Raw genomic sequence first — 15,141 nt, 5'->3', positions numbered from 1 at the left:
GTGTGGTTTACCAAAGATTAGATGGACATAAGAGACTTATTTCATCTCTTGGTTTTCTATTCTGTTCCCAATGTCTTATGTTTCTATTTTTGTGCCAGTACCATGCTGCTTTGGTCACTGTGGACTTGTAATATAATCTAAAGTATGGCAGAGTGATGCCCCCAGCATTGTTTTTAATACTAGGAATAGCCTTGCCTATATGGGATTTTTTCCTGGTTCCATACAAAATGAAGAACTATCTTTTCCAGTTCAGTGTAATATTGGTATTTTAATGGGGATTGCATTGAATCTATAGTTTGCTTTGGGTAGTATAAACATTTTAACAATGATGAAAGAGCATGGTATATTCCCGCATTTATTGGTGTCTTCTGCTATTTCTTTTCTTAAGGTTTCATAATTTCTCTTTGTAGAGGTTCTTCACCTCTTTTATTAGATATATTCCTAGGTATTTCATTTTCTTTAAAGCTATTATTAAGAGAATTGTGTTCTTGATTTTCTTCTCAACTTGGCTGTTATTGGCATATACAAAGGCTGCTGATTTGTGGACACTGATTTTATACCCTGAGACATTATCATATTTTTTGAGCACTTCCAGGAGTCTTATAGTTGAGTCCCTAGGGTTCTCTAGGTATAAGATCATATCCTCAGCAAAGAGAGAGAGTTTGACCTCCTCTGCCCCCATTTAGATGTCATTTATATTCTTCTCTTACCTGATTGCATTAGCTAGAATTTCAAGAGCTATGTTAAATACTAAAGGTGATAGAGGACATCCTTGTCTGATTCGTGTTCTAAGTGGAAAGCTTTCAGTTTTACGCCATTCAGTATGATATTAACTGTGGGTTTGTAATAGATGACTTCAATCATTTTAAGAAATGTGCCACCTATGCTTATATTCCTAAGTGTTCTTGTTAGAAACAGATGCTGAATTTTATCAAATGCTTTTTCTGCATCTATTGAAAGGATAATATCGTCATTGTTTTTGCTTCTATTGATATGGTAAATTACATTGATGATTTTCTTATGTTAAACCAGCCTTTCATCCCTGGGATAAAGCCTACTTAATTGTGATGTAGAATTTGTTTAATGTATAGATGTAATCTATTGGCTAAGATTTTATTGAATATTTTGGTACCCGTATTCATTAGTGAAATTGATGTTGTAGTTCTCTTTTTAGTTGGTTCCTTTTCTGAATTTGGTATCAGGGTAATGTTTGCTTCATAGAATGTGTTAGGGAAGGTTCCTTCCTCCTCAGTGTTTTAGAGTAGGTTCTTCACTACAGGTACAAGCTAATTTTTGATGGTTTGATAGAATTCTGCTGTGAAATCATCTGGTCTGGGGCTGCTTTTTATGTTTGAAGATTATTTTATTGTTTCTTCAATTTCAGTGCTTGATATGTTATTATTTCCCCTTTTTCTTTTCTGATTGAGGTTATTAGAGATTTTACTTTTCTGTTTCTAGTTAATCTGGTCAAAAGTTTATCAATTTTGTTTATCTTTTTGAAGAAGCAATGTGTTGTTTCATTGATTTTCTGAACGATTCTTCTGGTTTCAATTTTATTTATTTTTCATTTAATTTTGGTTATTTCTTTTTATTCTGCTGGATTTGGGATTGGATTGCTCTTCCTTTTCCATTTCCTTAAGATGATTCATTAGATTGTTGATGTGCTCTCTTTCTGTTTTTCAGATACAGGCATCTAATGTGACAAATTTCCCTCTGAGGACTGTTTTTGCAGTGTCCCACAGGTTTTGGTAACTTGTAGCTTCATTGTTGTTATGTTTAAGGAATTTAATAATTTCCTCCTTTATCTCTTTCTTAACCCAGCTGTCATTCAAAATAAGGTTGTTTAATATCCATTCCTTTGTGTGGGGATGAACGTTTTTGTTGGTTAATAAAGTTCCAGCTTTATTGCCTTGTACTGTGAGAAGATACAAGGTATAATTTCAATTCTTGTAATTTTATTGAGGTTTGACTTGTGACCTAGGATATGATCTATTTTGGAATATGTTCCATGGGCTGATGAGAAAAACATATGTTCCTTAGCTTTGGGATGGTGTTTTCCTAGCCTATTTTTTCTAGGGTTGCATTTAAGTCCCTTGTTTCTTTGTTGAGTTTCTGTTTAGAGTAGCCATCCATTTCAACCAGAGGGATATCAAAGTCTCCAGCTATTATCATGTTACAGGTTATCATAGTGCTCAGGCCAATCAATGTCTGTTTCTTAAATCTGGGAGCATTTAAATTGGGTGCATAAATATATAAAATTGAAATTTTCTCTTGATGTATTGTTCCCTTGACCAGTATGAAGTGATAGTCTTTGTCTTTCTTAACTTTATTTGCTTTAAATCCACATGTATCTGAAAATAAGACTGCAATCCCCTCTTTTCTTCTGGTTTCCATTTGTGTGAAATATTGTTTTCCATCACTTTACCCTGAGTCTTGTTTTGTCTTTCAAAGTTAAGTGTGCTTCATAGAGACAGCAAACGGATGGCTTTTGTTGTTTTATCCAGTTAGCCTGTGCTTATTCAGTAGGGTATTCAAGCCATTAACATTTATTGAGAGAATTGATAAGTGTAGTGGAGTTCTATGTATCTTATTTTGTAAAGGTGTTGCTTAGTTTAGGCTCATTGCTTAGTTTTATCCTTTGCACCATTGCAGAAGCTATGTTTTGTCCTTTAGTTTCTGGGTGTTTACTTTGTTGGTGGTCTATTGTGATAGTCAGAGTAGAGAATAGGTCTAAGTATTTCCTATAGAGCTGGTGTTGTTGTGACTAATCTTATCAGTGTTTGCATATCAGAAAAAGATTGATTTCTCCATTGATTTTGAAGCTTAGTTTAGGTGGGTACAGACTTCTGCACTGAAATTGTTTTGTTTAAGAAGGTTAGAAATAGATGATTATCCTCATCTGAGTTAGAAAGTTTCAGCTGAAAAGTCAGCTGTCACCCTGATGGATCTTCCTCTGTAGGTCAATTGGTGCTTACCCTTGGTATTTGCAGAATTTTCTTTTTTATCTTGATTTTGGATAGGTTTGTTACAAAGTATTTTTTGAGTTGGTCTGTTTGTGTTGAGATGACCTGAGGTTTGATATCTCTCTAACAGGAGTGTTTTGGAATCTTTAGTGATACTTGGGTTTTCATTTATGATGTTTTCCAGTAGGGCTTCCATTCCTTTGGGACATTCTTCTTCCCCTTCTGTAATACCTATAATTAATGTGTTTGAATACTGATAATGTCCCATAATTCTATGAGCAAATATTCTACTTTGTCTCTACTCTTTTTTGCCTCTTTAAGTGGCTGGCTTAGCTCAAGAGTTTTATCCTCTAGCTCTGAGATTCTTTCTTCTCCATGGTCTAATATGTTATTAGTACATTCTACTGCATCTTTAATTTCTTTCATTCTTTCTTTTTCTTTCTCTTTCTTTCTTTCTTTCTTTCTTTCTTTCTTTCTTTCTTTCTTTCTTTCTTTCTTTCTTTCTTTCTTTCTTTCTTTCTTTCTTTCTTTTTGAGACAGAGTCTCACTTTGTCACCCTCAGCAGAATGCCATGGTGTCACAACTTACAGCAACCTCAAATTTTTGGGCTTAAGTGATTCCCTTGCCTCAGCCTCCCAAGTATCTGGGACTACAGGCACCCACCACAACACCATGCTATTTTTTAGAGATGGGGTCTTGCTTTAGCTTAGGCTGGTCTCAAACTCACGAGCTCAGGAAATCCACCCACCTTGGCCTCCCAAGTGCTGGGATTATAAGCATGAGCACCACACCTGGCCCCTTGCATCTTTAATTTCTTTGATTGAATCCTTTAAGTCCTTAAGCTCTGCCATGTCTTTTCTATGTTCTTTATATTTTCCATCCATTTTTTATTCTTTTTCTTCACTTTCTCATCAATTCCTTTTATTGTTTTTTCCATCTGTATTTTAAATTCCCTTTCTTCTAGATCCATTAATTCTTTATAGTTGGAATCCTTTGCAATAGCTACCTCATACTCCCTCAGAGAAATTCCTCTATTCTGGTTTTTCATGTTGCCTGAATTTTCTGTTTGCTCCTCTTTGTGTGTGTTTTCTTCTTGTTCACTTCCTTCCCCTACTTTTTCCTTCTCAGTAACTCCTTCACTTTAAATTACCTTATCTCTGTGCTTAGGTGTTGAAGTGGCCTTTTGGTATAAAGCTAAAAGGAAGATAAGAGTAAAGAATGAGAAAGGAGAAGGAAAAGAAAAAGATAAAAGAGGAAAATAGAAGAAATGGTGTGGACGAAAATAATTGAAGAAAAGGAGAGAAAAATGACAGTAAGAGAAGGACAGAATGACAGGAGAAATAGTGGTGTTTGCTGGGGTGCTTTAACCACACCCACAGATCTAGGATCTTGGGCGGCCAGGTTAGGAGTGTCCCTCTAAGTCAGGAACTCCTTACCAGCCTGGAAAAAAACAAAACTCTACCTCTGCCAACTATAGAAAGAAATCAGCAGTATGTTGCAGTGGGGACCTACCAATATCTTCTTTCTGAAGGCCAAAGCTAGAAGTATACCCCAGACTGTGAGCTCATGGGCTCCTTGAGGGAGACCAATGCCACCCCCAACCCAGCCAAACCAATGCCATGGCCCCAAAGCCCTCAGAAGAGAGAAAAAAAAGTGAAAAAAAAATTAAAAATCCTATTTTATAAGACAAAAAAGGGAGAAAAGGGGGATATCTTCACTGTTGTATGAGAAATTTCTATAGAAAAGATGAGAGAAGTTGAAAGACCTGTATGAAAAGAGAGGAGAAGGTGAGAAATAGAAAAGCAAGAAATAATAAAAGTGACTAAAAACTATAATGAAAATGGAGAAGCCTTTGCTATTGAAGAAAGTAAAAGTGAAAAAATAGAAATATAACTAACCAAACAAACAACAGCAAAAAAAAAAAACAGTAAAACACAAGCAGCAACAACAACAACCAAAGAGAAAAAAAAAAAAAGAAGAAGAAGAAGAAGAAGAAAAGAAAAAACTAAGGGGAAAAAATGATAAAAGTACCAAACAATGTAAAACAATATATTTGGGAGGATACACACACACACACACACACACACATATAAATACATACATATATTTTATATATATCTGGCAATATATTGCCTGGACAGGGGACAGGTTGCACTGTGGTTTTTGGAGATGGAGAACACAACTGTTATTTTTTTTGTATATGATGGGGGTCAGAATGCACTCTTGAGTTGCAAAGGAGACTGGATTTTCTCTTTCTGACTTCTTTGCCTTCAATCTTGGCCTGTTTCCTTTGTCGACATTCAGTCTCCACAGGACTGAGGTTCCAAAGCTCTCACCAGACTTCCCAGGAGGCACCTTAAACAGTGTCCCCTGGCAGCAAAGTGGCCCTCTTAGGAGGTGCAGGGCCTACTCAGTTCAGGGCAAGGATGGCCACTCAGGCTCAGCAGGCACTAGGACCCTGCAGATTATTCCTTCAGTGCTTTTGGTGTTCCTATAATGATGACTCTTCACCAGCAGGCAAGCTGGTGGGAGAACCACCCCACCTGGAATTCAACCCCAGCCACCTGATGTTGTTCAAGTTTACTTACTGTTCCAGCAAGCAGCCCAGTCCAAAATCAAAATAATGCAGGACAGACCTTTCCTGTCCCCAGATCTCCACGGGGGAGCTGGCCAGCCAGCCAGCCTCTGCTCATACCAAGCATCTGCTTTCCATATTGGTTTTCTTCAGCTCCGCTTCTTGGCTCCTCAAATCTACTACTACTTCACAGTGCCCCCAGAGTGATGCTTCTGTGCAGATTCCCCAAGCCACAGGTGGCTGACATCCACTTTCCCCTCTCATACCAGGAGTAGCCTGCAAAAAGATGACTCTGTTCTGCCATCTTACTCCACACCCCCATGATGTCATTTTTAACCTATGAAATTGTCAGTAATGAAAAATTGATAATCTAATAGGATTTGCAAGTAATGAAAGTATATTTCTTCCTTTCCAAACTTTATTACTTTTATTTTTTTTGGTCTCTCTTTTTGTGTCCTATTGAGATGGCTAGGACTTAAGAATGATATTGAATACATTTGTTGATAACCAGTATTCTGTTCAAAGTTTTCCATGTTTGCTTTAAGTATTTTTTTATATTGCTATTGACTTTCTATATAGTGATTAAGAAAGTTCACTTATAATCTTACAAAATTTAAGTGAAAGAATAGTGAATTTTATCAGTTTTCCCATATAATGAGGTAATTATGTTTTTTAAAGCCATAGATATGATGACTCATATTAGGTGATTTGATAGTGTTAAGGTACATTCTTATACCTGGGAAAATTTAATGTAGTTAAAATAAATTATCTTTTCTGTACATTGATGTCTTCGGTTTACTAATATTTTGTGTAGAAATTTCTTTCCATGAGTTCATGAGTGATATTTGCCTGTAATTTAACTAAATTTAGTTACTAAAAGTTACTAAATTGGTTTTAGTATGAATGTTATGCCAGCCTTATAAACTAATTATGGCATCGTCTCTATTTTCTATTGTCTGGAGCAGATTACAAAAGATTTAAATTATTTCTTCTATAATTGTGTGAAGAATACTTTGATGAAACCATTTGAGTTTGCTACTTTCCTTGGGGAAAGATTTTTAATTACAATTCCATTTATTTCATTTTTCTCCCTTCTTGAGTCAGCCATGTTAGAGATGTATCTTCAGAAATCTCTCATTTCCTTTTAATATTTTTATTAGAATTGAATTTTATAATATCTCTTTATTCTCTATTAATTCCTGTAATATTTTTGACTGTACAATTTCTTATTCTTGTTTATATGCATCTTTTCTCTTTTATTCTTTATTAAATACATAAGAAATGTTTTTTATACTCTTTTCAGATGATAATTTTTAACTTTATTGATCCTTTTATCCACCTCATCCTTTATTTTTATTTCATTAATTACTATTTCTATTTTATTATTTTTCTCTTCTACATATTCTGCATTTTTGTTTTGTTTTGTTTTCTTGCTTTTTGCTTTTTTTCCTAAATCCTTAAGCTGCATGGCTAACATGCATTTTAATGCTTCTTTTTTGTAAATGAAGAACTTTTAACTATAAATTATTCTGTGAGGTCTACTAAGTTTTGTTTAGTTGTTTTTCATAATTTGTGATTATACATACTCCTAATTGTAATATATGTGAGATACATGTATTAGTTAGAAATATTTCTGATTTCCAAATGCACAAAATCTTTCTAGCTACCTTTTTATATTGCTTTGTAACTTGATTTCAGTGTAGTCCCATTGACTTTGATGAGGTAATACTACTTCTTTGAAATTTGCTGTGATTAACTTCATGTTCTATCTTAATTAAGGTCATAGTTTACAAATTTTCAAGAAGTGCTTAAATAGAATTTGTACTACCCAGGTGTTGAAGACTCTGCTCCATATCAACATTAATTGTATGAGCTATTTATATTGTCTTAGCTGATTTTTAAAATTTTCAGCAGTTAATGCTTTATACATTAACTGCTGAAAATTATGTTAAAATATACCACTATGACTGTAGATTTATAAATAATTACACAGTTTATTTAATATTTTATATTATATATTGGGATTACATTCCTAAATACATCCAAGTTCAGTGGGGCCACATCTACTGTGCATCTTAATGTACACAGCTATGATTTAACAATAAAAATAAATTTAAAAAAATACATCCAAGTTCAGAATTATTATATCTTCCTAGTGTATTAAATCTTTTGTCATTATACAGTAACTCTATCTCTCATAATGTGTTTTTCTGAAATTATCTATGATATTTATATAACAAAATTAGCTTTATTTTGTTTTGACTTTCAAGCTTTTTGTATCAGTATATTTTAGAAATACCTCTAATAAGCAGCATGTAGCTTATTTATTTTTATCCAACACAAACATTTTATCATAACTGAGGATATATCCTATAATATTTTTCCTTCTTTCTGCTCAAGATTATCTTTGGATTTTATTATTTTGACTATGATGTGGCTAAGTATTGTCACATTTATCCTGTGTCAGATTTGTTGAGCTTCTTCAACCTGGAAATGTGAGTCTTCATGAAACTTATAAAAATTCCATTAAATGTGAAATTATTTTTGTTTCATTTTCTCTTTCCTTTCCTTCAGAGAAATCTATTATATGTATGTTAGGCCTTTCAATATTATCAAATCACTAAAACCTTTTTTCCTTTTTTCTTCAGAATGAGTATTTTCTATTGAGGTATTTTTAAGTTTACTGACTCGTCTGTCAGCTACATTCTGCTCTTAATATCATTCAATGAATGATTTTGTTTTCAATAATGTGTTTTTCAGTTTTAGAAATTTTTTCTTTTTGTGGTTCTATTACTCTGCTCATTTCCTATCTTTTCATTCATTGATAGGATATTTATTTTTTATATCACTGAGAAAAATTGCCAGAGCTACTATCATTTTGATCTGCTAATTCTAACATCTGGGTCAGATCAGAGTTAAGTGTCTGTTGATTATCTTTTCTCTTTAGAATGAGTCACATTTTAATGTCTCTTTCTATGTCACACAATTTTATACTAAGTTCAAGATATTGTAAATGCTATGTGGTTAGGACTCTGGATTGTCTTACATTCCTTTGGAAATAATGATTATTGTTTTGTTTTATTTTAGCAGGTAATTAAACTGGTTGCAATCAAATGAAAGTCTTTGTAATTCACACTACAGTTTAAATCTCAGTTCAGTTCTTTTACCCTTAACTCACCTGCTGTCTGCCCTGTGCATGCGTGGTTCAGGGAAGAGATTATACATGAATTTCCGGTTCTCCTCACTGATTCTCTTCTTTTTGGAATTTTCACCTTTAGAAGCTACAGTTTTTCCAAACTCTGTTAGTTGCCTCTTTGGTTCACCAGAGTTTTCTATTAGAATTTTAACTCCCCATACTTCACCAACTCTGGCCTTCCTGTCAGTCTAAAGTCATAAAAATAAAGATATTTACACTGTATTATTCTTTTCTTTCATGTATGGACTCCCTTACAGAATCTGCCTGCTTTTCTTTAGTGGAGAATAGTTGGGAAGAAGGGAAATAAGAAAATAGGAAGCCTAATTTAAGAGTCCGGCAAGTAGATTTTGATGCTTAGGAATAGAATAATGGAAATGAAGAGGAAAAGGAGTAGACAAATGTAATATTTATAATATCATTTCACCAATAAAACTTGAAGTCTACCCAAGAGGACCTGAGGACACCCGAGTCAAAATACAGCAGCCAGTGTACTTTATGGATTCCATCCCTGTTTTTTATTAGTCTGTTACCCTTTTGCCCACCTAATTATTCAGCCCTTTGGATGGCAAATATTTAGCTATGAAAGGGGAGTGGTAAGTCAAAATGAGGAAAAAATGAACCCAAGCAGTTGGGAAGGAAGAAACTTTAAATTAGATAGAGTGGTCAAAGAAGGCTTCTCTGAAAAGATGACATTTGATCTGAGATTTGAACAAAGGGAATGGTTCTATTAACATTCTATTAAGGATTCAGATTACTTACATTAAGATTTACCCTTGAATTTTTTTTCTTTTTCTTTTTCTTTTTGTTTTTTTCCTCTTTGCCTCTAAATAACTCTTGTTTTAATCTTGTTTTAACCACCTGACCAGACTGTGTTTGTTTTAGGTTTTGGCCCAGGCAGTGTTATTCATGTGCATGAACACAGCTGGAATCTTCATCAGTTACCTGTCAGACCGGGCCCAGCGCCAAGCCTTCCTGGAGACGCGGAGGTGTGTGGAGGCCAGGCTGCGCCTGGAGACAGAGAACCAAAGACAGGTACCACTGAAAAGGCTGTATATCCCAGTTATCACATGGACAGTCATGAAATTATGTGGAGCTTTTTTTTCCTTCCCAAACGTATCTGGACTTCTCTCAAGCATATCCAGACTTGCAAGTGTTCTCTGAAAGTTTGCATAATGAGATTCTAGGTTCTAAAATAGTTATGCTAGACTTACAGCTAAAAGTGAGTTGGGGTTATTCTCTACACTCAATGAATTATTCCCCATATGAAATAAAATGACTATAGTCACAAAGTAGTTTTCTGACACCTCCTACTTCACCCAGAATTTTAGAAGAGATATTGTATCCAATAAATTCTAGGGCCATGTTGCCAATCCAAGAATAAGGGATATAGTAGGAAAAGCAAGTTGGATTGGGAGGTAGGCAATGATTTTTAGTTTGGAGAGGTTTAAATTAAGGAATTTCTTGGACTTTCTGACTGAATGGATGATATAAAGACTTAAAAAATAGCTTTGAGCTCAGATAATATGTTTCTCTAAAATGAAATTAGCTTTCAGAGCATAAAGATTTGCCCCTATTAAAATTACTCATATATTCAAGATCTACATATACCTTTGCTTCTGAAAACAATATTCCCAGAGGAATATAAGGACTGTGTTGAATAAATGTTCATGGGAGTGCTGGTGTTTGGAATAAAAATATATCCCAAGTTCATATACTGTTAAGAATACTATAATACATCTATTAGTTTTGTTAGATTAGGTTCTTTGTTATAATTATGTCTTCTTTCATATAACATACTTGTTATTTTAAGCTTTCTGCAGTAACAGTTTGAAAAATTATAATGAAAGTAGCTGTGAAAGACTCAACATTTTCTTCGTGACTACTTCGATCAAATCTTCAGGAACACATGAATGTTTGAAGTGGGTGAAGTGAGGTCTGTGTGATAATGGATGGTCCAGACAGGTAGGGTGCAACTGCCAAGACCCACCTCCCACTGCCATATGCTATTGCCGGGGCACAGAGGAAAATATCAAATTCCAGATCCCTCCTTGATTTCACATAATTCAGAATAGGGACTTCATAAGTTAATGTCTAAAATAACTATAGTTAGTAATTTTGTTGTAGTATCTTTGCTTAACTCTTGAAATAATTTGGAAAAATAACTTTAAGAAGGAAAGCACCTTGTACAATAAACATGAGTATCTCCTAGGACTGTGTATTATGTTTCGGTGTAAAACAGAGCAGTTGGCAGACTGGCACATAACCCTTTCCATGGGACCTGTGCCAATTCAGAGAATACTACCATATTAATAATTTATTCAACTGTTCCTGATGCTGTATTACAACAAGAGCTAAAATTGTGGGTGAAGTCTCTGGAATGCCTCTTATTTTAGTGTTTATGAAATATTGGAGACACTGAGAATTACTGCCTTACCTCATCCACTAGACATTACTTCCTTTCCCATCCTTCAAGTTGGGGGTCTTGGAGTCACTTTGATTTAGTCATATGACACAGTGGAAAGATCTTCCACCATCCTCCTTAATCTTTATGTTTTTAAAGTTGGTGGTTGAAGAAAGAAAATAAAATACACAGGTTAGAACAGTTGATTGCTAGAATGTAGTTAAACCACTATTAGGGGTTGTGCCATGGCTCTTATTACTTCCAAGTTGGGCTACTTAGGCCATTTAACTCTTAGCTCCAGTTCCCTCAGCTGTACATGGGGAATACCTTTCTCTTCAGCCTTGCATTTACCTCAAATGAAATAATGTATATGAAGCAATACAAAATTATAAGTCAGCTTCATAATTTTTTCTTGATTAAATATAAGCAAAGACTATTTTTTGTGGAAGGCTCTTTGTTCTCAGGATTGAGTAAAATATGATGTAGGCTTCTGATATTCTTATGTTCACAACTAGGTTAAAGTATTTCTGGCATGTTGACCACCCCTCTAACACCCAAGGGCAGTGGCTGAGATAGTGTTACTTTCCATTGGTATTTGATCTCTGCTTCGAGTTTCCATTATCCCTGAGAACTTTCTCAGTGGTAGATGGGCAGTGGCTTGTACCAGAAAAGACATAGGCTTTCAGATGAGACTGCCCTGGATTTTGAAATCTTTGTTTAGTTACTGTTGTAGGGAGCTTCAGCAACCTCTGAGTCTTAGTTTCTTCATCTATAGTAAGGGGATATTCATGCCCTTCGTGAAAAGTCTCCTTAGTGGTTAGAAATGTTGCGTGCAATGCCCTTGCAACCCAGAAAGAGTGTCTATTAGCATTATTATTTATTATGCGTATTGATTTATATGAGTCAGTCAACATAGTTCAGTTCCAAGAAGACTCACTTGAGACTGCATTATGGATTGGCTTGTCTTCCTTGAAATAACTTAGGGTAATTTATATGGAGGTAAATCAGGATAGTGGTACTCCTTAAGTATACAGCAACCAGAACTCATCATTAAATTCCATCCATATCTTTTAAAATACCATGTGTCCTTAAGAAATTCATTCCCATTTGCCTCTTATCAGAGCTAATTAAAGTGTTATAACTATTAAAAATTCTATACCCTGTGAAGGAGACTCTGTAAGTGTCTAAGTGACAACAGAAGGCTTTTCTTGAATAATTATAAAAAAAAAAAAGCTAATGGCATTAGCTTTTTTTGCGATTATAAATGTACAATTAAAGAAATCATATTCCACAAAAATGATCAAGTTTTGTAGGATTCTTCAAGCACTGGTTTGCCTTAGGGTAGTTTAGGAAGAAAATATTTAAATGACTTAATTTGTTTAACCATGAATTAATTTGCTTTTTGAAGGTCTTGTATGTGCTTGGAGCCCTGCTGGGCATTAGGAATGTAGTGGTGACTAAGGATCAGTTCCTGACCTTAAAGAGTTTGGGAGGAGACAGACTACTTCACAGATACAGAAATAGTGTATGTGTCAAACCTAAACTGAAGGCTTACTGAAGGCTACCTAGAAGTGTTGCCTGAACTCACATTGTAAATAGGGTTTAACTCAGTGAAGGAGCAGTGACAAGTGCCAGATAACAGGTAAGAAAGAGTAAAAAACACATTAAAACATCTAATCATCTTTTTTTTTTCTTTTCTTGAGACAAAATCCCATTCTATTGCCCAGACTAGAGTGCCATGTCAGCCTAGCTCATAGCACCAGCAAACTCCTGGGCTCTAGCGATCCTTTTGCCTTAGTCTCCCAAGTAGCTGGGACAACAGGCTCCCACCATAATGCCTGGTTAATTTTTGTTCTATTTTTAGTAGAGACAAGGTCTCACTCTTGCTTAGGTTGGTTTTGAACTCTTGAGGTCAAGGGATCCAACCACCTTAGCCTCCTAGAGTGCTAGGATTATAGGCGTGAGCATTTGCCCAGCCATATGCAAAAATCTTAAAAGAAGAAAACTGTATTAAAATTGTAGTACTTCAATCACGTTTGACTTCTGCAATTATAAGAGATATAAGATACAATACACAAGACAACAAACATTACTGGCATGTATTATTACAATTTTAATACCATTTTTCCTTTCTTAAAATGTATATACTTTTTTGGCACCCTCTGTACACATATCTATTTAAGGACAGTAATGCTAAGCAGTAACATTTCTCTGATACCCTCCAGCAAATTGCACACATCTTCAGTGGGACACTACTACTTCCATTCAATACCTGTGCACCAGCCATTGTTCAAAGTGCTGTGTGCACCAAAGTGAAGGAAATCTATTACAGATCTCTATCATGGCATGCCACACGAGAGCTCTATCATTGTGTGTCTGCTTGTTAGGATGAATTGTGAACCCCTAAAGTATTCCATGGCTTGTTCATTCCACTATATATCCAATCTAACATTACCTGAAAACCAGTGTGGAAAATATTGCTATAAAAGAACCAGGATCATGAATATTGATGGTGGTTACTAATTGTTTTTCCAAAGAGAAATTGTCAAGCATTAGCTAGAGGGTAAATGGTACATGAACCAGGCTTATTCCTGCTTGGTGGGTCCCATAGCATAACAAGATGCTTGAGGTCCTAGGACACAAACTGGTTTCTCAGATAATCTGCAGTTGCATGCACAGTTTTTGAGGTCAAGAGCAATCAGGCAGCAGAGACCAGCAAATGTTAAAACATTTTGTTCGACGTCTCTCCTAAGCTAAGTATTTTTTTCTTTTTTTTTTATTGTTAAATCATAGCTGTGTACATTAGTGCAATCAAGGGGTAAAATGTGCTGGTTTCATTGAAATATTCTCTTCAAACTGTTCAACGTAGCCTTCATGGCATTTTCTCAGTTATTGTATGTAGACATTTGTATTCTGCCTTTAGTAAGTTTCGCCTGTGCCCATTCTAAGATGCACCGTAGGTGTAGCCCCACCCATTACCCTCCCTTCACCCTAACCTCCACCCTCCCTTCCACTTCCTTGGCCCTTTCCTCATAGTCTTATGCTATAGTTGGGTTATAGCCTTCATATGAAAGCTGTAATTTAGCTTCATAGTAGGGCTGAGTACATTGGATACTTTTTCTTCCATTCCTGAGATACTTTGCTAAGAAGAATATGTTCCAGCTCCATCCATGTAAACATGAAAGAGGTAAAGTCTCCATCTTTCTTTAAGGCTGCATAATATTCCATGGTATACATGTACCACAATTTGCTAGTCCATTCGTGGGTCTATGGGCACTTGGGCTTCTTCCATGACTTAGCGATTATGAATTGGGCTGCAATAAACACCCTGGTATAGATGTCTTTGTTATATTGTGATTTTTGGTCTTCTGTGTATATACCTAGTAAAGGAATTATAGGATAAAATGGCAGATCTATTTTTAGGTCTCTAAGTATTCTCCAAACATCCTTCCAGAAGGAACGTATTAGTGTGCATTCCCACCAGCAGTGTAGAAGTGTGCCCTTTTCTACACATCCACACCAACATCTCTGGTTTTGGGATTTTGTTATGTGGGCTACTCTTACTGGGGTTAGGTGATATCTCAAAGTAGTTTTGAGTTGCATTTCCCTGATGATTAAGGATGATGAGCTTTTTTTCATGTGTTTGTAGAGCGTACATCTGTCTTCTTTAGAGAAGTTTCTCTTCAAGTCCCTTGCCCACCCTGAGATGGGATCACGTGTTCTTTTCTTGCTAATACATTTGAGTTTTCTGTGGATTCTGGTTATTAGACCTTTATCGGAGATATAACCTGCAAATATTTTCTCCCATTCTGAGGGCTGTCTGCTTGTTTTACTTACTATGTTCTTGGCTGTGCAGAAGCTTTTTAGTTTGATCAGGTCCCAGTAGTGTATTTTTGATACTGCTTCAATTGCCTGGGGAGTCCTCCTCATAAAATATTCACCCGAGTAATTCCTTCAGGAGTTTTCCATGCACTTTCTTCAAGTATTTTTGTAGTTTCACGTCTTA

The 15,141-nt window shown here is 35.4% G+C and overlaps 1 protein-coding gene across 3 annotated transcripts in view; it reads left to right on the top strand.

Annotated features, from left to right (window-relative positions):
* The window catches only part of ADCY8 (adenylate cyclase 8), a 256,006-nt gene that overhangs the window by 44,915 nt on the left and 195,950 nt on the right, over positions 1-15,141 (top strand). For all 3 annotated transcript variants that reach the window (XM_053559439.1, XM_053559441.1, XM_053559440.1), the window contains exon 2: positions 9,617-9,766. In XM_053559439.1, coding sequence (XP_053415414.1) covers positions 9,617-9,766 — 150 coding nt within the window. The remainder of the gene's footprint in view (positions 1-9,616; positions 9,767-15,141) is intronic.

The sequence above is a fragment of the Nycticebus coucang genome, chromosome 13, assembly GCF_027406575.1.
Source record: "Nycticebus coucang isolate mNycCou1 chromosome 13, mNycCou1.pri, whole genome shotgun sequence".
NCBI lineage: Eukaryota > Metazoa > Chordata > Mammalia > Primates > Lorisidae > Nycticebus > Nycticebus coucang.
The sequence above is the reverse complement of the archived record's forward strand: the minus strand, read 5'-3'. Positions and strand labels throughout refer to the sequence as shown.